At 39.8% G+C, this 22,703-nt stretch overlaps 1 protein-coding gene across 1 annotated transcript in view; it reads right to left on the minus strand.

Moving 5' to 3' along the window:
* Positions 1 to 193: 193 nt before the first annotated feature.
* LOC136242482 (uncharacterized) overlaps positions 194 to 22,703 on the minus strand; it is a 34,921-nt gene continuing 12,411 nt past the window's right edge. The window contains exons 22-56 of the mRNA XM_066033912.1: positions 22,367 to 22,687; positions 21,958 to 22,317; positions 21,575 to 21,901; positions 21,190 to 21,516; positions 15,685 to 16,041; positions 15,106 to 15,420; positions 14,675 to 15,001; positions 14,282 to 14,602; positions 13,890 to 14,231; positions 13,179 to 13,835; positions 12,440 to 12,775; positions 10,827 to 11,156; positions 10,434 to 10,763; positions 10,059 to 10,385; positions 9,648 to 10,010; positions 8,922 to 9,596; positions 8,530 to 8,865; positions 8,112 to 8,441; positions 7,715 to 8,056; positions 7,284 to 7,610; positions 5,829 to 6,161; positions 5,437 to 5,772; positions 5,171 to 5,365; positions 4,979 to 5,116; positions 2,996 to 3,334; positions 2,738 to 2,938; positions 2,548 to 2,679; positions 2,103 to 2,447; positions 1,731 to 2,048; positions 1,329 to 1,670; positions 1,067 to 1,252; positions 805 to 1,008; positions 601 to 742; positions 439 to 533; positions 194 to 382 (exon numbers count right to left, since the gene is read on the minus strand). Of these exons, the coding sequence (XP_065889984.1) occupies positions 297 to 382; positions 439 to 533; positions 601 to 742; positions 805 to 1,008; positions 1,067 to 1,252; positions 1,329 to 1,670; positions 1,731 to 2,048; positions 2,103 to 2,447; positions 2,548 to 2,679; positions 2,738 to 2,938; positions 2,996 to 3,334; positions 4,979 to 5,116; positions 5,171 to 5,365; positions 5,437 to 5,772; positions 5,829 to 6,161; positions 7,284 to 7,610; positions 7,715 to 8,056; positions 8,112 to 8,441; positions 8,530 to 8,865; positions 8,922 to 9,596; positions 9,648 to 10,010; positions 10,059 to 10,385; positions 10,434 to 10,763; positions 10,827 to 11,156; positions 12,440 to 12,775; positions 13,179 to 13,835; positions 13,890 to 14,231; positions 14,282 to 14,602; positions 14,675 to 15,001; positions 15,106 to 15,420; positions 15,685 to 16,041; positions 21,190 to 21,516; positions 21,575 to 21,901; positions 21,958 to 22,317; positions 22,367 to 22,687 (10,742 nt within the window). The 3' untranslated portion in view covers positions 194 to 296. The remainder of the gene's footprint in view (positions 383 to 438; positions 534 to 600; positions 743 to 804; positions 1,009 to 1,066; positions 1,253 to 1,328; positions 1,671 to 1,730; positions 2,049 to 2,102; positions 2,448 to 2,547; positions 2,680 to 2,737; positions 2,939 to 2,995; positions 3,335 to 4,978; positions 5,117 to 5,170; positions 5,366 to 5,436; positions 5,773 to 5,828; positions 6,162 to 7,283; positions 7,611 to 7,714; positions 8,057 to 8,111; positions 8,442 to 8,529; positions 8,866 to 8,921; positions 9,597 to 9,647; positions 10,011 to 10,058; positions 10,386 to 10,433; positions 10,764 to 10,826; positions 11,157 to 12,439; positions 12,776 to 13,178; positions 13,836 to 13,889; positions 14,232 to 14,281; positions 14,603 to 14,674; positions 15,002 to 15,105; positions 15,421 to 15,684; positions 16,042 to 21,189; positions 21,517 to 21,574; positions 21,902 to 21,957; positions 22,318 to 22,366; positions 22,688 to 22,703) is intronic.

The raw sequence follows: 22,703 nt of genomic DNA on the forward strand, positions 1-22,703 counted from the left end.
GTCACAAATCAGTTATAAAGGTTGGGATAAGTTGAATGACATAGGTATTAACTGGCAGTCTTGCTTGCAGTCTACAAATGAGTTTCACTAAGTTTTGGCTCAGTACTCCTATCATCGATAATGTAGATGTACATTTGTAGTAGAATATGTGGCAATAAATGTATTAACAGACATAATATATTCATATTCCCCGCAAAGTTAATAAATATCTTTTCTAAATATATTACAAGAACCAGGTTTTTACATAACTATTAAAACTAAGCTTATACTACTGTTACATCTAAGCCATATGTGTTTTAGATAGTGCCATCATCTGCTGAGGCTGTAGACTCTTCAAAGTTCTCCATCTCATCTGGGTTGAGGTACATTGGGTTGGAAAAGGCTACAGAGCAACACCACTGAGTCATATAGTTGTATATATCACAGTAAATTACTAACTAGATGGTTCTTTGCTCATGGGATTCTCAAAGCCATCAAATGTAACGGCATCATCTGGTGACTGGAAGTGTACCTTATCATCTGCCTTGGGACGTCTATAAATGAAATGAAATTTATTTATATATAATACGCATCATAGTGAAGTACTAGCTATTAGCCTACCTCTTCACCACAATGATTACTCCGATGGTCAAGATGATTACTACTACCAACAGGATGAGGATCACAGGAACAAGAACACCAATCAGAATATTCCTATTGCTATCATCATTGTTATCACCACCAGTCTGACTACCTGTTGGACCTATAATAGTATAACACATGAATGTAACTGCTGTTCAATATGTTCTTCAATCTCTTTCTTACCAACAATTATGTTGCACTCTTGTAAGCTACCAACCCACTGGGCTCCACCAACAGGTGCATATTCACACCTTGCAGTCTGTGTGGTGTTATCAGGACAGGTGAAGGTGACGGTGGTGTTGACAGTGAAAGCTCCATCTGGTGATTCAGTCACCACTACAGTTGAGCTAGCTCCCCTCACTGATGGTGCAGTGCCACAGATTTGAGCTATTATTGGAATTCATCATATAAATTGTGTACACATTGGATGAACAGGTCAACTTACGAATGCAAGCAAATGGATCACCAGTCCAGCTGGTTGACTCTGCTCGACATTCTCTCTTATTGTGATTATCAGATGGCAGATATCCATAGAAACAAGTTAGTGTAGCGGTTGTCTTTGTTCCAGATGAAGCATCATAACTAATATATCCTCCTGTTGGCTCTGACAATGTACCACAACTGGTTAAATCTACAAAAAAAGTTTTGCACCATGTATAAGATAAATGTGGTGGTTTGTATTAAAACATTTATGGACAAAGGGTTACCTAAGCACTGAACATTGGCTGGATATCCGGTAGAACATGTTTGTGCTGGTTGGTTGACGTATTCAGTGTAGTGACACTGGTTGAGGTCATTCTCTTGTCCACCACATCTCATCTGTGTGGCCCAATAACCAGTAGTACTCACTCCAAATACATTGCCTAATGGAACTTGTTGAGTAGTGTTAAATCCAAGGTATCTGCACACAACCAATGCATCATTGAGGTTCCACAAGTCTGCACAGATCTGAGCCCAGACATTGTTAACTCTAATTTCAACTCTTCCTGATCCAACACTGCTTCCTCCAAGTAATCTTATTCCTTGAATTGGTAGTTCTGCTTGTTCTCCTGTAAAAATGTAAAACACAATTATACACTGTTAGAGATATATTGTTAGTCGGTACTAACCAGTACACACTATAGCAACATCTTCACTGTGGAAACAATCATTATCTCCATAGCCAGGATGAGGACATGCACTCAGCCATCTCTCATCTCCCGTACACTGTACTTCATCCAACCAAATTGGTTGATCATTACTACCAACTGGGAATTCCATGGGGTTGGCAATTCTTGAGATTGCACCCTGGTTGAGTTGTTTACATACAACTTTTCCATCAAGCTTGTCAAAGTTGTCATCACAAACTGTTCCCCATCTTCCATTAAAGAATACTTCCACACGACCAGAACTAGCAGTGCCATTGCTTAGTCGAACAGGATAGATTGCTACATGTGAAGTAAAACAAATGAGAACTATGAGCTAACATCACCTCTACTTACAGAAGCAAGTAACTCCAACATCTTCAGTGTGGTCAGATGCACATTGAGTTGGAGCATTAGGATTAAATCCAGGACAACCGAACAGTGCATTTTCTTGTCCAGTACAGCGAACATTGCCAGTAACAATTGATTGTTCTTGATCAGCAATACCAAACATGTCATTTGTTGTCATTCCAGTGGTAAAGTTGGTTGCTCCAGTGTAGCCTAATTGTCTGCACACAACATCAGCTTCAGTGAGTGACCAGCCATCATCACATACAGTACTCCAGGAACCACTGATGTTAACTTCAACACGACCAGATCCTGGAGTGTCTCCAATTATTCTGATACTAGAAACTCCAGCACCTGAAAACAAAGTGTTAATTAATAATAATAATAAATATTGTATTGTGAGTATATTGTAAGCTATAACTGGTAGGTATCGCTTCACAAAAAAATTGCTTACCAATGCATATCACTCCAGCATCCTCACTATGATCACAATCATTGTCACCAGCAATAAACATACATTGACCCAGACTTCCTTCAGCTCCAGTACATTGGACTTCATCAAATTGTATTGGTACAGTTTGTTCAGCTGTAGATTAAGCATTATAACATTACAACGGACACTATGGATTATCTCTACTACATACCTCTTCCATAGAATGAGTTTGTGGTAGCTCCAATAGCTCCTGTATAGCCAAGCTGGCGACATACTACACTAGCATCAACCAAATCCCAGTCATCATCACACACAGTTCCCCACTGATCATTATAGTAAACCTCAACACGACCTTCACCATCGACATTTCCTCCAACAAGTCTTGTTCGCAGTAATGGAGGTGCTGTAACATCTGTAGTGTTCAATAATGAGGTAAACAACATATTATAACTGCTGAATGAAAACTAACTTGTACACTGCACTCCTGCAACTTGGCTGGCAAGACAACTGTGCTGGAAGTTGAAAGGACAATCAACAATGGCTCCCTCATGGCCTAGACAAGCAACATTGCTGATAAGAACTGGTACATCTCCTTGGCCAAACAGGTCAGCTGCTTGACGAATTCCTCGTGGAGTAATAGTTGACTGGCCCAGCTGTCTACATGCCACTGCAGCATCAAAGTCACTCCATCCTTCATTACATATGGCACTCCACTGGTTGTTAATACAGATCTCAATACGTCCAGCTAATACAGATATGTCAGATCCATTCCTCAGTCTGATTGTTCCCTCCTCACAATTTGGTGTTGCTGTATGAAATTGACATTTAGTCATAATAGTTTTAGTGATCTGTTGATGTCTGGACAGTTATTAATCAGTGAAATAAAAAGTAATAAGACAAGAAGTGGTGGTCTACACCTGCAGATCTACTAGTGGATATTTAATCCCTAATTCAGTCTAGCCATGACTGAAATAGGGATTAAATTTCCACTAGTATATTGCAGGTTTACACAACCTCTCTTGTTTCATTCTGTTGTCCCTCAAGTTCCTAATTTTCCTTATGCTTATTTGTTTACTTTCTTGTAACATATAGTAATTATGAATACTGAAACCACGCATACCACATCAAGAAAAACAAAGACTGATGCTAGATATGCCATATTTAATTAATTTTGCATCTGAACGCATGCCTCAAGTATCAATTACTGAAAAGTGAAACGGCCATTACACCTTTTCAGCTATGTTCAGCCTGTTACGCAGCGTTGCTAACCAAGAATAGTATGAGAAGCATCTCTGCAATCAATTTAGTCACTACAGAAAATACAGATGGCTCCCATCATATATAAACAGCCAGAGGGAGGTTTATGACGTGCTACTACAAATCAACACCTTGTGCTGTCTGCAAAAAGAAATGGAACACAAAGGAGGACAAAGGTAAGTCAATGATGCGTGCATTGTATGTACCATGGTATGCTAAAAAGCACCTGTCAGGCTGAAAAAACAACCAGATACGATGCCATTAAAATTACCAATCATATCATGCTCAAAAAACCTGACAAGTAAAACCAAAGAAAATGTATTGGGAAAGCCATAAAAGTGCTTGATAGTAAATATTCTGGAACTTTGCAACTATAGCAATGGATGGTCATATCCAAAAGCTGACCAAGGGGGGTTTCCATCCAGGTCATTAGCTTGCCATATTAAGAAGCACAGAGGGTCATAGTATATGAAGTCATAGATGTGTTGTGTATTATTATTTCTTGTGGATTGTGCCTGTTCATTTAATGCTCAAATATTGGCTCCATTAGAAGCATTCAAAACAGTTTATTTTACCACATTTCGAAGATTTTCTGATTGCACCTGTAAATTTGAAAATGCGTTCATACAATGTAAGCAAAACAAACAAAACTAAATGCACTTGTATGGTTTCCCAATCAGCTGAAATGAGCTTATAACCTAGTTTATAAACTTCCAAACATGCCCTAAAGCAATGATCTTGACATGGCACCATATCTCAAATGATATAGTATACCTTACTCAACTTTCACAGAAAATTTGGTGCTTTTATCACAAAGTGAATGATTTCATCAAAATTTAATGCTTTTGTTACTCTACTATAAGTAAGTCAGACAGCCAATCAGCAGAAATTTCCACTAAATATATATATTTTTAATTTTTAGCAACTTATTGGAAGCGATGTAGGTCACACTGAAGACTCTTTTGGGCTTTGTTATGCCTAACAAGGAGCCGTGAAAGTACTGTGAGGCTGCTTTCTGGTCAATATTTTTGTGAGAATGTGCATATATCTTTATGATCCCTATTATACAGTACTACCATACTGGATATCTCATATTAAAGAAAACATAATTGTTTCACCTCTCTGAATAACACTGCATGTACATCTTAATTGCTAAGCCAATACACTTAATAACTGAATACACCAAGGTACTTACTGATGCAGATGACACCAGCGTCCATAGAATGATCACATGAACTCGTGTCAAGTTGTGATGGACACACAAACAAATTGGGCTCAAACCCTTGGCAAAGCACTTGGGTACGATGGATGGGACCAACTCCTTGTCCAAAGTCTATTATGAGATTAGCATTCAGCCATACAGCACAAGTTTAAGTATTACACTCACATCCTCCACCAGTAGCTTGTAGGGCTCCATTGTAACCCAAGTCCCGACAGGCAACTTCAGCATCAGCAAGTCCCCAGAACACATCACAGATGGTACCCCATTGGTCACCAACACGGATCTCTACACGACCACTTCCTCGTTCAGTACTACCAGCAAGTCTTATATCTGATCTGTTCCTTCCACCAATATCACAGTCTTGAATAAAACAAAGTGGATAATTATTATTATGTTATAATCATACTCATCTTGTACTACAATAAAGATACCTGTCATGTTGCAGCGAACACCAGCATCTTCACCATGTACACAGTTGTGAGAATTCCAACCATTGTGTGGACAGTCACTCAAGTAGAGTTCAGTTCCAGTACACTGAACATTGTCCAACCAAATTGTACCAGTTCCTTGACCAAATCCAGCTCGTAACACTGCTTGAGTGGCACCATTGGGACAACCAATTTCTCGACACACTACATGAGCATCTGGAAGTCCCCAGATATCATCACAGACAGTGCCCCATTCTCCATCATAAAATATTTCAACACGACCTTCAGTCTCATCCACTCCACCAACCAGTCTTATTGGATAAGGCCCAACAGCATCATCTAATACAATGCAGTAAGTATATAGAATAACTCCATTGATACTATGTCACACTTACTGGTACATACAACTCCAGCATCTTCAAAGTGGAAACAGTTGTGGTTACCAACACCATTATGTGGGCAGTCTTGTAATCTAGTCTCATTACCCAGACACATTAAATTATCAAGATGAATGGGACCAGTACCAGCACCAAATGAAGCAAATCTAGTTGGACGTACTGCATCAGCAAACCCAAGCTGACGACATGCCACTCTAGCATCACGAATATCCCAGAAATCATCACAGACCGTGCCCCATTGGTTGTTAAGGCAAAGCTCAACACGTCCCTCAGTAAGGTCACCATTAACAAGACGTATATCTCCATTGGTGCAGGGTCCATCAACAGTTGCTGCAATAAATTAGAAGTGACAACTGGCTAGTTATCAATGGTGTGACTATATAATAACCAAACTGTGAAAAAGGTGTGGCCGTCAAATCTTAGGTGAATGAAGTTATGAAATCAAAGATGGTGGCCAAGAAATATGATATTAACTGTGCATTATTAACATTTATTAGTAGCATTAACATCATTACAGCCATCTTGGTAGCCACCTTTGATTTCACAATTTTTTTGCCCAGAAGGCCGCACCTTTTTTCACAGCTTGGCTGTTTTGTGTGGACCTTCATGAACTATATATGGCCCATACTTTGGGGCTTGTTTTTATCCACATTTATTCTACACGTCTGTAGATAAATTGTTTTGCTATTACAACTGTAGTACTCTAATAGAACACACATATTTGAGGACTTCTAATAAAACACACATAGATTGTTCTAGGATTTTACATTGGTAGATTTATGAAATTACTATAAAGTAAATTTAAGCTATAATTTTTATTTATAAAGTAGAAATTAGGTGAATTAAACAGCTGTGATAACAGTGGCTCAGTGGTTAAGCATTTTGGTGTTCAGTGTGGAGTTCTCTGGTTTAACCCTGGTAATTTTTAAAGCACTTTTTAACTCTGTGGTAACTGTTCTACTAGAGTATCTCGACGCCACAATTTTACACTTATTTGGTTTTTGCTTTGTAATTCTGTAGCTGTTATTCCTTTGTTATATAAACCATCTAAAGGCACTCAGCCTGTGTACACACCAAATTTCAAGTAATTCTCATAATTTTGTAACTATGACAAAAATTTGTGAATAAATGTGCATAGCACCGTGGATATGTATCATATTCATAGCAAAAATGGAATTATGTTCATACACTCTTTATCTGCACCAAATTTTGAGCTAATCAAATTTTATTTTATTACAATTTATGAAAAGAAAATTTTCAACCCTTTAGAAGAATAAAGAAAAAAACCCTTAAAACTTTGGCTACCCATATCTATCTGGTGGACAGCAATAATGCAAAAATGGTGTGCTTTGTATGAAAAGTTTGTTTTCTTTCTTCCTGTCAATATATGCACAATGTGGCGCTCCAGCTTTATTGGCTACCTGACACATTATTATGTGTCTTGATACTCACTTGTGCAAACAACTCCAACATCTTCAAAATGTACACAGTTGTGGTTTGTGGTGTATCTACACTGATACAGGTAGTTCTCATTTCCAGTACAGATCACATTATCAAAGTAGATTGGCTCAGAAGCTTCACCACTACCAAACTCCCCAAAGTAGGCTGCCCTTTCTGCACCAGTATAGTTGAGTTGACGACAAGCAACTTGAGCTTCTTCAAGACCAAAGAAGTCATCACATACAGAGCCAAATGTTCCATTAATTAACACCAGTAAACGACCTTCATTTGGTGTATCACCATCTACTAGTTCAATTGGGAACAGTTCCCTTCGTGTTGCTGTATAAAGAAAACAAATATGCATAACAATATACCTGTATGCCACAGTAAGTTAACAATTAATGTGTATAACAGCTACTTCATTAATACAATATGTTACTAACGGTTGCACTGCACAGCAACATCCATGTTATGACCACATCCAGTAGTATCTCCCCAAGTTTCTGTAAAGAAGCATTCTCCAAATCTTCTTTCGTTTCCAGTACAGTCAACATTAGTTTGCCAGATACGTCCATTCCCACTAGCATACAGAAAATCAGAGACTGTACCAGTAGAAATGACATCAACATATCCCAGTTGTCTACAGAAAGTTCGAGCATCATTAAGGTCCCATCCCATATTACAAATAGTTCCCCATTCTCCATTGTACATCACCTCAACACGACCATTGTAAGCTTGATTACCACCTTGCACTCTAACTGATAACATGACAGGTGCTGAGGTATCTATAGAAAACAAGGCCATGATATATATGAACTAAAGCATGTTATGAATACATACTAGTACACACGACGCCAGCATCTTCAAAGTGTCGACAGTTGTGCACTCCAAAGCCATTAGATTGACAGTCTTGTAGTCTTGTCTCATTTCCAGTACACATCACATTGTCAAGCCAAATTACACCAGTACCAGCACCATGGGTTGCAAACCTAGTAGCTTGACGAGCATCTTGGAAGCCCAGTTGTCGACACACCACTCGAGCATCAGCTAAGTCCCAGAAATCATCACAAACTGTACCCCATTGACCATCCCAGTACACTTCAACACGTCCAGAGAAAGCATCATCACCATCAGCAAGACGAAGAGTGCCAGGTGGATATTGGTTGACATCTGTGAGAATGTACAAGACATTAGACCAGTAAAATGACATTATTTAGACATCACTTTTTTACAGTTTGACAGAAACTGTAAAGCTTACCAGGAGGACAGCTAACACCAGCATCTTCAAAGTGGAAACAGTTGTGTTCTCCAAATCCATTGTGCACACAGTCCACAAGCCTGTTCTCTGTACCTCTACATTGTACATTATCTAGCCAGATAAATCCTGTTCCTGAACCAAAGGCAAACTGTTGAGCTGCAGCTCGACTAGTGCTTAGGCCCAATTGTCTGCAAACAACTTGAGCGTCAAGATCTCCAAATATATCATCACAGACTGTTCCCCATTGGCCAAGGTAGCATACTTCTACACGTCCATTAGTTTCATCTGAGCCATCAGCAAGCCTGATATCACCATCATTGCAAGGTACGTCACTACCTAAAGTGTTATCCATCATAATTGTACTTGAATTCACATATAAGTCTTGTACTTACTATTGCAGACAACACCAGCATCAAGACTATGATCAAGACAAGCACCACTTGCAATATTCCATCCATCATTGATACAGTCAAACAATGTAGGTTCATTGCCAACACATCCTACATTATTCAAGTAAACAGGACCAGTTCCTGGACCATAAGATTGTATGTAGAGTGATCCAGTATAGCCAAGTTGACGGCAAACAACATCTGCATCATTATTGTCCCAGTTTTGACTACAGACTGTACCCCATCCATTGTAGTTCTCATTGTAAACTTCTACCCTTCCTTCATAATCTCTGGCTCCACCAACAATTCTGACTGCAAGTGGCTGGCCATCAGGAGGTCGATCAGGATAGTCACATACTACCGAGGCGTCCTCAAAATGTATACAATTGTGTTGACCCCATCCATCAAAGCTACAATCCCACAGGTTGTCTTCTATACCCAAACACTGCACATCATCCATCCAGATACGACCGGTTCCTTGACCAAAGCGAGCAAACAATGGAGCCTCTAGAGCACGACCAAATCCAAGTTGTCCACAGACTACATCTGCATCAGTGAGTCCCCAGAAATCATCACACACTGTACCCCATTCTCCATTGAAGAACACCTCTACTCTTCCTTCATTACTGTTGTTGCTACCTGCTAATCTTATGGAGATGTTTGTGTTGACCACATCATCTGTAAAGGAATCATCAATGCCCTAGCACATTGAATAAACAATGAACTTACTTGTACAGTAAACTCCTGAATCCTCAAAGTGAGAACAATCTTCAACACCAAAGCCAGGATGTGGGCACAAGCCAAGATTTGTTTCATCTCCAGTACAGTGGATGTTATCCAACCACACTGGAACTGAATTGTTCAATCTAGCACCAAATGTGCGGTCAGCAAATCTGGTGATATTTAAGACACTACTAAATCCTAATTGTTGACAAACCACACGTGCATCCAAGAAGTCCCAGTTGTCATCACAGACAGTTCCCCATTCACCATCATGAAGTACTTCAACTCTTCCTATTCCTGTTGATGAACTGACTACCCCATTATTGACCAATCGAACGTCAATCATTTGACCACTAGTGAATGTTTCATCTGTAAAGAATAGTATCAATACAGTGATTGTTTAGTAGAAGTTCATACTTGTGCAGATCACTCCAGCCTCATTGTTAGTATTACAGAAAGTTTCTCCCCAACCAGAATGAGCGCAGAACTGGATGCTACTTTCATTTCCACGGCATGTAACGAAATCCAACCATAGTTGAGAATTGTCAGTCGAGGGTGGGAATGTAGAGTCAATGGTTGGTCTCAAAGCTGACATATAGCCCAACTGTCTACAGATAACCATGGCATCATTTATGTCCCATCCATTATCACAGATGGCACCCCATTGACCCTGATAGTGGACATCGACACGACCTTCAGAATGTGAAGATCCATTTCGTAGTCGTACATCATAGTCCTTGGGAGCTGGAATATACAGTGGATTAACAACAGCATTGCTGTCAAAGAGCTTACCTCTACATCTTACACCAGCATCTTCACTATGACTGCAGTCATGAGTTCCAAATCCATTGTGAGGACATTCCACTAATGCTTGTTCACTGCCAGTACACAGAAGGTTGTCTAGCCATATTTGACCTGTGCCAGCACCAAATGCTGCAAGCCTCAAAGCCTCAGTAGCACCAGTGAAATGTAACTGTCGACAAACCACCTCAGCATCATTGATGTCCCAGCTGTCATCACATACAGTACCCCACTGACCATTGTAAAAGAACTCCACTCTTCCTTCATATTCTGTAGCACCTCCTAATAGTCTTACTGAGTACTGGGGTGGTGGTGTGTTATCTATAGTTAACATACAAATTTCATTGAGAATGCAGTTGTACTGATGTGATTCATAATTCTTACCAATACACTCAACTCCAACATCCTCAAAGTGGAAACAGTTATGGCTGCCAAATGCTCTGTGAGGACAATTTTCCAATGAGGTCTCATTTCCTGTGCAGCGTACATCATCAAGCCAGATTTGACCAGTACCCTGGCCAAACTCTAAGAAATTTGCCCTCCTCAGTGCACCTGGATAACCAAGTTGTCTACACACCACATTAGCAGCCCCAAGATCAAAGAAGTCATCACACACAGTTCCCCATATACCAGCATAAAGAACTTCTACTCTTCCTTCAAACTCATCATCCCCATTTACTAAACGCACCTGGATTGGTGGCTGTGTTCCATTGGCTGTAAGCATAAAAAACATGAGGATGGTTACCCTTTGACATGCTGTCATGTGTAATTGCACAACATAACCACTTGTGTAAATCGAACCTAATGCCCTCCATTCAAGTCCCAAATCAATCCAAAAAGACATTTTATAGTTTTCTGTGGACTCATGTTATAAATAACTTCAAGATAATCCTTGCACTTTTAATTTTATATATCCCTGTTGTAAATGCTCGTGTAACCCACGCACACTTACATTTTTGTAAATAATTCCCCAAGGCTAATAGCACAAGTAGCCATTATATTTTCAGTACTTTACGTAGATGTCAGTGATTGTACCATATAATATGTACATGTCTATACACTGTGAAACACTAAAAATAATAATAATCTATTCTTCATAATCAACCTGGTATAACTTTAGTGGACAAACAACGTAACGTTACAAAGTTCATTGATGTATTCCTGGGGATTGTCATATCCTAGTGTAGTTATTATTATTTTAGAACTAATGTACTTTTTGTTATGCGTTTTGAATTTGCTTGTGCTTTGCTTTTTGTGTTGTTGTTGTTGTATATGTACTTAGTTGCTCTGGTAAGGAAGAATGGTTTATGCTGATTACCTAGAGGATAAACAATAAATCAAATCAAATCAGATGTCTCATGATATGAGCAGTACTCAAAAGCACAGACTTCTGTAGCACAGAAATTGACCATTTCTGTACTCCAAGTTCCTGTAGGTTAGCTTATAATTCCTTAGTGATAGATCCAAGTGCTCCTATGATTGTATATAGGTACCAGAAGTCTTTCACACTCTCTGAACTTTTATCTGAAGGTTTTCTCTTTTCAACAGCCTTTTGCTCACATAAATACAAGCAGGACAGAGAGACATTATTTGACTCTACAAGCAGGACAGAGAAACATTATTTGACTTAACTCAAATGTGTCTACAGAGATTTATGTTTATTGTGTATATCTAGATGTTAGAACTAATCTCTATGTAGTCATATAATATATATAAGTCACACAATGTGTTGGAGTGGCTGGAAGATGGATATAGGAGGTGTAATGCATGCACCTATTATTCGCATATTTGAATATGGGTATACATCGATAAGATGCTGAGTTGAATAAGTTGAATTTTATTGATGTATTTGTTGGCATGTGACTATCAAAGTCAGCTGTGTTATGAAGCCATTGGGGGATGTGCTAAAACTGCTTATCATAAATGAGCTAAATAAAGTGATGATGACACTTTTTGAATGTGAGCACATAAATACTATAATAAAAATGTAAACTCACACAGACAGATGACACCAGTATCCTCAAAATGGGCGCAATTATGTGATCCCCAAGCATTGTGTGGGCAGGAATCAATGTTTGGTTCAGTTCCAGCACAATTCACATTGTCTAACCAAATAGGATCCACACCCTGGCCAAATCCTGCTCTGGTAACAGCAATAGCACCAACTGGATTCAACCCCAACTGTCGACATGCAACCATTGCTCCAAGACTATCAAAGAAATCATCACAAACTGTTCCCCACTGTCCTTCATAGTATACTTCAAGCCTTCCAGTCATATTAGTGTTGTCTGCATCATTTATCAGTCTAATGTCACCTTGAGTTGGTCCTGTAGCTGTAATAGACATACATTGGTATGTTTAATTATAGCATGTATATGTGATTCATAGGCGGTGGAGACAGGGGGGGGGGGCAAGCCCACTTTTATGGGGCAATGTTTGCAAGAAAAGATCGAGATACTCTAATAGAACAGTCAATTCTAGATACTCCAATAGAGCGGTCACAGTATTCAGAAAAGCAGTGTAGCAAGCTACTTAGCTATGTATGTAAGCTGAAGACCAAAAAAAACAGTAACTACCTGCTGACAATAGCTGCCCTCTCCACCGACTATATCTCATTATTTATAACTACACATACAGCTGGCCTGGCCCCCTCACTCTTTGGCCTGCTCCACCACCCCTGATGTGATTAAAATTAGTTCTCAAGGTTTACTTTTTGTACATAGGTGGAAGTATTACCTGCTGAGCAAACAACACCAGCATCTTCAAAGTGAGCACAGTTGTGTACTCCCCATCCATTATGTGAACAGTCTTCTACTCTTGTTTCATTTCCTCTACACTGCACATTGTCCAACCAGATGGTGCCTGATCCTTGTCCAAAGCTGGCACGGCTTGTAGCTTGTAAGGCACGTCCAAATCCGAGTTGTCTACAAATCACATGAGCATCCTCAATACTCCAGAGGTCATCACAGATTGTTCCCCAAGTTCCAAGATATAGCACTTCAACTCTTCCCTCTAGGTTATTACTTCCACCAATGAGTCTGATTTCAGTTGGTGGTGGTGGTGCAGTAGTATTGCGACATCTCACAGAAGCATCTTCACTATGCTGACAGTTGTGAACAGCAAATCCATTGAAGGTGCAGTTTCCAAGACAAGTGTCATCAGATGCACACCGTACATTATCCATCCAGATAGTGCCAGTACCTTCACCAAAATAGGCTCTAGGGTAGAATGTCACTGCTCCAGAGTAGCCAAGTTGCATGCAGACAGTGTTAGCTTCTTCTATACCCCAGAAATCATCACACACAGTTCCCCAAGTGTTGTTATAGTACACTTCTACTCTACCCTCATACTGGTCACTTCCACCAACAAGACGTACTGGAGGACAGCTAGGTACTGTAATTATTAAACATTATTTAACAGTAATTCTTAATAACATGCCATGCATACTTAAGCATTCAGCTGAGGCATCTTCAGAGTGTCGACAATTATGGCTACCAATTCCAATATGACCACAGGTGAATAGGTCAGGCTCAGTTCCAAGGCAACTTAAATTATCTAGCCAAATTGGTCCAGTTCCTTGACCATATCTAGCAAAACGTGGAGCAGCCACAGCATCAGGATATCCAAGTTGACGGCACACCACTCTAGCATCAGTTATTCCCCAGAAGTCATCACAGACAGTACCCCACTGTGCATTGTCCAGTCCACCAGTACTATTGGTGTAAACTTCTACACGACCTGTATGCTCATTGGGCCCATTAACCAGTCTAACTTGATGGACAGGTATATCTGCAAGTATTGTTTACTTGTAAAAAATATTTGCAAATCAAACTACTTACTTGTGCATTGAACACCAGCATCTTCAAAATGAATACAATTGTGTGATCCAATTCCATTGTGTGGACACTGATCAAGTCGAGACTCAGTTCCAGTGCAGTGTAGATTATCAAGCCAAATTGGTCCTGTTCCCTGTCCAAACTGTGATGTACGATAGGCAAACACTGCACGTAGAAAACCAAGCTGTCTACACACAACAGTGGCATCATTCAGATCCCAGAAATCATCACAAACTGTGCCCCATTGACCATAAAAGATTTCCACACGACCTTCATTATCAGATGAACCACCAACCAGACGAAGTGTACCATTACTTGTGGTATCTGTGAATAAGCAATATAAAGTGTACTCATGTTCTAATAGTTTGTGTATGCATACACAAGTGATTTACTTACTTCCACACCACACACCAGCATCCATTGCATGTGTACAGTTTGTATTTCCCCAACCAGAGAAGGTACAGTCAGAGAGATGTTCCTCATTGCCCCTGCAACGTACATTGTCCATCCACACAAATCCAGTTCCCTGGCCAAATGCAGCTGAGCTGTACACCTGAATTACTCCAACATAACCCAGCTCTTGGCATACAACCTCAGCATCATTGATGTCCCACAGACTATCACAAATGGTACCCCAAGCATTACTGTAATAAATTTCCACTCGTCCCTGGCCTGGTTGACTACCTCCAACAAGTTGGACTTCAAACTGATGAGGGCCAGGATCTGTACAAAATTGATGTTATTAATCTATATGTATACATGGTGTGCAACAGGAATACAACTGTATGCAAACACACACATGCACACACACACACACACACACATACCTGAGCATCTAACTCCAGCATCTTCAAAATGTACACAGTTGTGTACACCCCAGCCATTGTTTGTACAGTTCCCCAAGCAATTCTCAGAACCACTACACCGCAAATTGTCAAGCCAAATGGTACCACTTCCTTGTCCAAAAGCAGCAAAACTCAAGGCAGCTGTTGCTGATCCAAATCCAAGTTGTCTACACACCACATTAGCATCAGGGAGACCCCAGAAGTCATCACAGACAGTTCCCCATTGGTTCTGATAATAGACCTCTACACGACCTTCAAAATTGTTGACTCCTCCAACCAGTCTTACAGGCGGACAAGCTACAATTGTAGTAGTGTTATGTAAAAGTATATATACCTCTATATTATGTTTACACAGCATACTAAAACTGTTATGTCCATGTCCATGAAAAAGAGATAAGCCTGTTGTTGTTCATAATTTCAAGATAAACTTTTTAAGACAATGGTTTGATGAAGCTATTCTCAGAAGCATTTCTCATTTAGAATAACTGACACTACTACTATATACACATCTACATAGCACTACACACAAATGCAAGGGCCCATGATCACACAAACACATACGTGCTGCAGTGGTGTTGTCAGTAGCATTAGGTCGACACACAAGGTAGACATCTTCAAAGTGAGCACAGTTGTGTGATCCTGGTCCATTGTTGGCACAATCCCAAATGAAGAATTCAGTGCCAGTACACATCACATTATCCAACCAGATTGGTAATCCAGTACCAGCCACAGGAGTACCATCAGCAACTAGTGCACCACCAGGATAACCAAGTTGTCTGCATACAATGTCAGCTTCATCAAGTCCCCAGAAGTCATCACAGACGGTTCCCCACACACCATTGACTTGTACTTCCAATCTACCTTCATTCTCACTTGACCCATTGATCAGTCTCACACCACCATAGAGTGGGTCAGTGACTAAATACAAAAGAAGTATAATAACATACAATTATATATAAAGCAGGCTTATTGTAATTGTAATTAATTACTAATCATTACCATTTTTTTAAAGTAATTACTGTTAGAAATTGTAATTAAACAGGTAATTAATTACTAATCATTACCAAATTATGGGTAATTGTAATGATTAAATCTGGTAAGTAATTACAACAAGACTGATATAAAGTAAGTATGAATCATACTGGTACTTAGCAACCATGCCATGGTGGCTTATGAAGTCAAGCAATAAATTTAGTGCTGCATAATAGAGATAACATTACCATATGTCTCAAAAGTTTGGTAGAAGCTAATATTTGACAAATGCAGTGCACTACTTTGCTGATTAATGTTCTCCCTTTTCATTCCAAATTACTGCTAATGCTATTGTTACTCTCTATCATTATATGCAGCTACATGGAGTTCACCTCCTCCACCACCAAACGCTACAAAACAGGTCAGCACTAGCAATAAAGATTGGCAAAAAATTAGTCAGTGGTCACTCCTTTGATAAACAAGTTGATGTTGTGCTACTTCTAAAAATCAGGCGCCATGCAGCTAGCTAACTCATCTATGAATTAACCAACTATGTATTACTATTTTACAATAGGGTAGTTTTGGGTTGTGCAATAATATTATTAGCTAATTCTCGTATTTCGTGAAATTTTCGTAATTCGTTCAATTACATTGCTATGCACTGCTAAGGAAGCTTTTACCAACATATTACGTACAGAAGTATCTCTAAACTGTTTTATAGTGTGACTAACGTGTTTTTTTTCCACAAATTCTCTCGACAAAGCCTCAAAGCTGCTCTTCATTTTCGTTCGCGTACATAAGGGATACGCCAGAGATGCCAACCTCTCAACAATTTTAGAAGCGAAACCTCAAACACTACCAGCAATGTGTACTAGACTCAAGTGCAGCTCCAGGATTTTTGGTAGTGAAGACCCAAAAAAAAAAAGGTCGCTACATGCTCAAAGTACATAAATAATAGTTAGACGTCAAGAACCACTGGGTTCTACGGGATTTAGAAAACTAGAAGATTTAGAGACCACGTTTTCAGCCAATCAAATTTTAGTATCAAACTTGTTGTAGTCTAAATAATAACAAGAGTTCATAATATATATACTAAGGAAAGTATCCTACTCTCATATACCCCTGTAGAAAGGCGCATCGTAAGTTATGATGTAACGACAAGATGTTGTGGTTTGTGACGTACAGGATGCCATAAAAGTGCAAGAATCGTTAGCACCGTTTCACACTTGCGACGCTCAGGATAGCCGTATTCGCGAATGGCCTAGTAAGAAATGCCTACGAAGCGGTCTTAACCCATGAAGGAACGATTGTAGTTGGGTGAGAAACGCTTAGAGCTGGAGTTAATTTGGTTGCTAGCGACGTTGGTAGGCACGCGTTCAATCGATGCCATGTTCAACTAATGACATCATTAATTATACAAAGAAAAACGGGCGAACTCAGAAGTGTTACGTCATAACTTCACGATACGCCTTTCTACAGGGGTATATGAGAGTAGGATACTCTCCTTAGTATATACATTATGAACTCTTGATAATAGTTAGACACCAAGACCAAGGGAACTAAGCGATTTAGTAACCCTGATGGCCCGAGGCTGTAGCGTCCCGAGCGCAGCTAGGGCGCTACTAAGGGCCAGCGGGGTTACTAAATCGCTTAGTTCCCGTTGGTCGCGGTGTCTAACTTATTTAGACTATGGTTTAAAGTACATACCTTCATAGCCAGAGCATTAGGGTGGGGTGAAAGAGCAATGCAGAACAGCAGAACGGTTTCTTCCTGAAGTCCTTACAGCGCCCACAAAAATAATTATTCGACCGGTAACCAGAGTAACAGCTAGAGCTATAGTAGATATGCTGCTTAGTCTACTATTTCTCCAGAATTATTCGCAGAACACGGAGAAGAATTGTATTACAGTATTATCAAGTACTCTAGTGTACCTTTCGTGTTATAATTATTTTTCACGTACAAAATTGCCTGAGGGCGGGTTACTAAATGAACATGTGTAGGTGACTAAATGAGCATGTCAGGTGACTAAATGAGCATGTCAGGTGACTAAGTGATTTAGTAACCCTCTAAATGAGCTATATCATAGTCTAAATAAGCACAGGGCTGTCCAATTTTAAGCACAGGGCTAATGATAAAGCGGACCAGGCGTGAGAAATGCGTGAGAACTAAGCTGAAAGAGTGAGAAATAGAGGGTTAGGCGTGAGAGCGTGAGATTAGTAGCCAAAGAGTGAGACTCACGCCTAATGCGTGAGAGTTGGCATGTCTGGATCATACGCCCCCTTTCTACTCGAAGCGATAGGCTATTCCTGGTAGTGTACGAGGTCTGCACCGTTGCTAAACGCCTGAAAACCTCCAGGGGAAGGTAGTCTGAGGAAAGTCGCCATACCCGTACTTCAGTCCGCCGAAAGAAACCACCTCAGAGCATAGTTCACCTGTGCAGAAGTTTAATACAGACTTCATTTCGCTTTTAATTCTTACGTAAAAGCTGCTTTTACCATTGTTTAACAATTTTGCTCACGTGGGTGCGTACGGACAAACATACTGTAGGTAGATAGGTATATACACACACACTTTTACGAAAACAATTTCAGTAAACCAGGCGCGTGCCTGGTTTAAAAAAACACTAAATTTGTCTAGTAGACTCTAAACACAGCTAAGGTGCACTTTATGATCTCACTACTAAAACCATATAGGGATCACAGAGGTTTGGGTCTTTCTGACAAATAAAATCAACCAAAAACCAGCTTCGCAATACCATCCTGGTGCCTTGGCAGTTTTGGTAAGGTAGAACCAAGCCCAAAAGTGCCTTCAGTATGACCCTAATGCTTCCAATAGATTGTTACAAATTTTTTGTAAAAAAATATAATTCAATTAGAATTTTCTACTGGCTAACTGCCTGCCTGTCTTCAAGCAAGCATAACTTAATAACGGCTAAGGCTATGGGCTTGATTTTTTCACTGTTCAACATCACTTCGTACCTTTTGGTATATTGCAGTATGTACAATGCACGCATCATGGACTTACCTTTGTCCTCCTTTGTGTCCCATTTCCTTCTGCTGACTGCCCAAAGTGTCAATTCGCAGTACCATAATGCATGGCTTCCCTTTTCTAAACACATTTTCTGTGGTGACTGGATAGATTGCAGAGGTGTTTCTGATATTGCTCTGTTTGTAGCACTGTGTAACAAGTTGAACATAGCTGAAAGTGAAGCATAATGACCACTTTCAAGCCAGTAATTGATAACTGGGGCGTGCGTTCAGATGAAAACATTAACTCTGGCACCATCCTTTTCTTTGATGCAGTATGCATGGGTTCACCAGTCATAATAATGTTATTTAAAAAAGTAAACAAACAAGCATAAGGAAAAATTAGGAATTTTAAGTTCGATTTGGGATCATAGAAAAAAACAAAGGAGGTCACAGTATACTAGTGAATATTTAATCCCTAATTCAGTCATAGGTATAGCTAGACTGAAGTATGTAGGCAACCTCCCTTGTTTCTCTACTTTTTTACTATGATCCCTAATCAAAATTAAAATTCCTAATTTTTCCTTATACTTGTCCTGTAACAAAGTATTTGGTCCAGGTGCATAAACAGTCTGGGTGGACCAACTATGACAACAAAAATGGTCCTATCCGAGCAAAAATGGCCCAGGTTATAAATTTTAATGCTAAAGCTAAGCCACTTGTCACGATTCACTACTGAATGACAAAAATATTCGCATTCAATTCAGTTGCTAGCTATACGACATTGGATGTTCAAATTGGATCCAAGGGGGGTTGAATCTGCCAGTGTGCATATATAGCTATACTGGTATTAGTGATATACTGTTTTACATGCAGAAACTCTAATTTCATGATTATACCTTGAAAGAAATACAGGGCTATCAATTGCATAGAATACTAATTTGTTCTAGCTGAGGCTATTGACACTGATCGTCAGTGTCAATAAGCGCCATCTAAAGCTATTGAACACCAACCAACAAAACTTAGACAAAAAACCTCAAAAATGTGTAGGAAAAAAAAGGAAAATGAAAATTGCACTAAAGCTGATCCCCTACCCTTGGCCACTACTTGACTATATGCTCTAGTCTATCACGCTAACCATTTGACTACCAGTACCAGCTATGGAATGCTCTTCTTTTCTACCATATAAATGTGAGTCGAAAAGGATGCTATATTTCGACATCAGTAGCTTTCGGTGGTGCTTACTGACACCAACAATTGTGTCATTAGCCACTGCATGCTTTCTAATTTTGCATTTCAAGAGTTCTATAGAATGGTGGGCACATTTAAGTACTTTGGGATGTAAGTAATATGTACCAAACCATCATTCTCCATTAATCTCTGACTGCCCTATTAGAGCTTTTAACTGTTTCTATAGAGTGTCAGTCAATTTTGATATGCATGCACTTTCAGGAACTACGCCGTGAGGAAGGATTTAGCTAGACAATCTAAATATTTACTCGGTAGCATCAGCCATCATGCTTCAGGTAGCTATAACTTACACTGCAAAATCATGCCAGCATATTATTGGGTGCATAAGCATAAGCTAAAGCAGAGTGGTATTGAGGCAGAGTTGAGGAGGACCGTTTATGTTCAGCCCGGACCATTTATGCACTGGCACGGGGGGACCAGTTATGTAAGCACAGGGGGTCTGGCCAGACCATTTATTACAGCATAAATTATCTGCTCAGACCTTTTATGCCCGGACCATTTGTACATTGACAGTCCACATAGAAGTTGTATTGTTTTAATTCCACAGGTATTATTGTAGCAACACAATGGTAGCAATATAATGGCTACTAAAACTGTCCAGCAAAGTGAGTATGAGGCAATGCAATGTGGTTAATATGTATCACAGTTTTAGTGTCCAATATTGTGTGTGCATTGCAAGGATTTGATCAATAGGGATTTGATCAATAGCGCTAGGGGCTTTTGTGTAAAACCACAACATGCTTTATTAAATCTGGTAATTAAAACTGGCTAAGCAATCATAACATTTTCAAATGACTTGTATAAGCACTAGATCAAGTAATGATTATTGCAAAAGGACGTTAAGTTTATATGTGGTTATTTCAACATAACTTATTACCTTGACAAATAGCTCCAGCATCCTCAAAGTGTGAACAGTCATGTACTCCAATATTGTTGGCGGTACACTCACACAAACTGGCTTCAGTTCCTGCACAACCAAGTTGATCAAGCAAAATTGGACCAGATGACTGGCCAAATGGTGAGAAGCGTGGAGCAGATATAGCTCTGATAAAACCAAGTTGAGTGCAGACAACATTAGCATCCTCCACATCCCATGCATCATCACAGACTGATCCCCAAGTGCCATTGTAAAGAATTTCAACACGTCCTTGCCATGTGTAGTCTCCATCTAGCAGTCGAGACTGACATTGTGTAGGAGTAGGATCTATAAGTAGCAGTTAGCATATTACATGTATTATTATTGTTGAAACGTTACTACTTACCATTACATGTCACTTCAACAACTCCAGAAGTACATGGTACATCCCAGCCATAGTAATCACAATCCACCAGTCTACCCTCCTCTCCATAACAGAAAACTTCAGTGATCCATGTGAAAGGATTAATTGGATTATTCCTCTTTGATTCTAGCCCTTGGTAGCCCAGTTGTCTACATGCTACACCTCCTTCATTTGCACCAAAGAATCTGTTAGCATCACAGATTGATCCCCATTGTCCATTATAGAACACTTGAAGTATTCCTTGACGTGGTGAAGTGCCATTCACCAACCGTAGTAATCCATCATCAGGTCGTGAAGGTGGTGGAGAATCTGTCATTGACAAGTAATTCCAGCTATACAATGTTACATGATGTCACACAACTTACTGGAACACACCACTCCAGCATCATCAGGATGAGCACAGTAGAAAACATCTCCAAGTGGTAAACTAGGGCAATATGCAAGTTCAGATTCATTTCCACGGCAGTCAACTAAAGCAATATAAATCTCTCCAGTTCCCTGTCCAAAATATGCATCTCTGGTAGCATTCAAAGCATAAGAGTATCCCAACTGTCTGCACACCACCTCAGCATCCCTAATACCCCAATAGGGATCACAAACGGTTCCCCATACTCCATTGTACAAGATCTCCACACGCCCTTGGCTGCCATTGACAGTGCCAGCAACATCATCAACCAGTCGTACACAGTGTGTACCACAAGGGTGAGTTATGTCATTAGTATTAGCTATAGGAATGGAAGGTGAAAAAAGATAACGCGGAATTGTGTCTCTTACGTTGACAGATTATTCCAACATCCTCAGAATGGACACAGTTGTGAGTACCCACTCCAGCATGAGCACAATCCAAGATACTACTCTCAGTACCAGTACAACCCACATTATCAAGCCACACTGGTCCAGAGCCTGGTCCATAGTAAGTGGATGGAGCCAGTGCACTACTGTAGCCCAATTGTCGACAGACTACATCAGCATCAACTTGATTGAAAGCATCATCACACACAGTACCCCACAACCCATTAAAACACACTTCAAGACGACCAGCATATGGAACTGTGCTGCCATCTAATCTGACAGTATTTGCACCACAAGTTGTCTCTAGAAAATTATTAAA

Source organism: Dysidea avara, chromosome 13 (assembly GCF_963678975.1).
Source record: "Dysidea avara chromosome 13, odDysAvar1.4, whole genome shotgun sequence".
In the NCBI taxonomy this organism is placed as follows: domain Eukaryota; kingdom Metazoa; phylum Porifera; class Demospongiae; order Dictyoceratida; family Dysideidae; genus Dysidea; species Dysidea avara.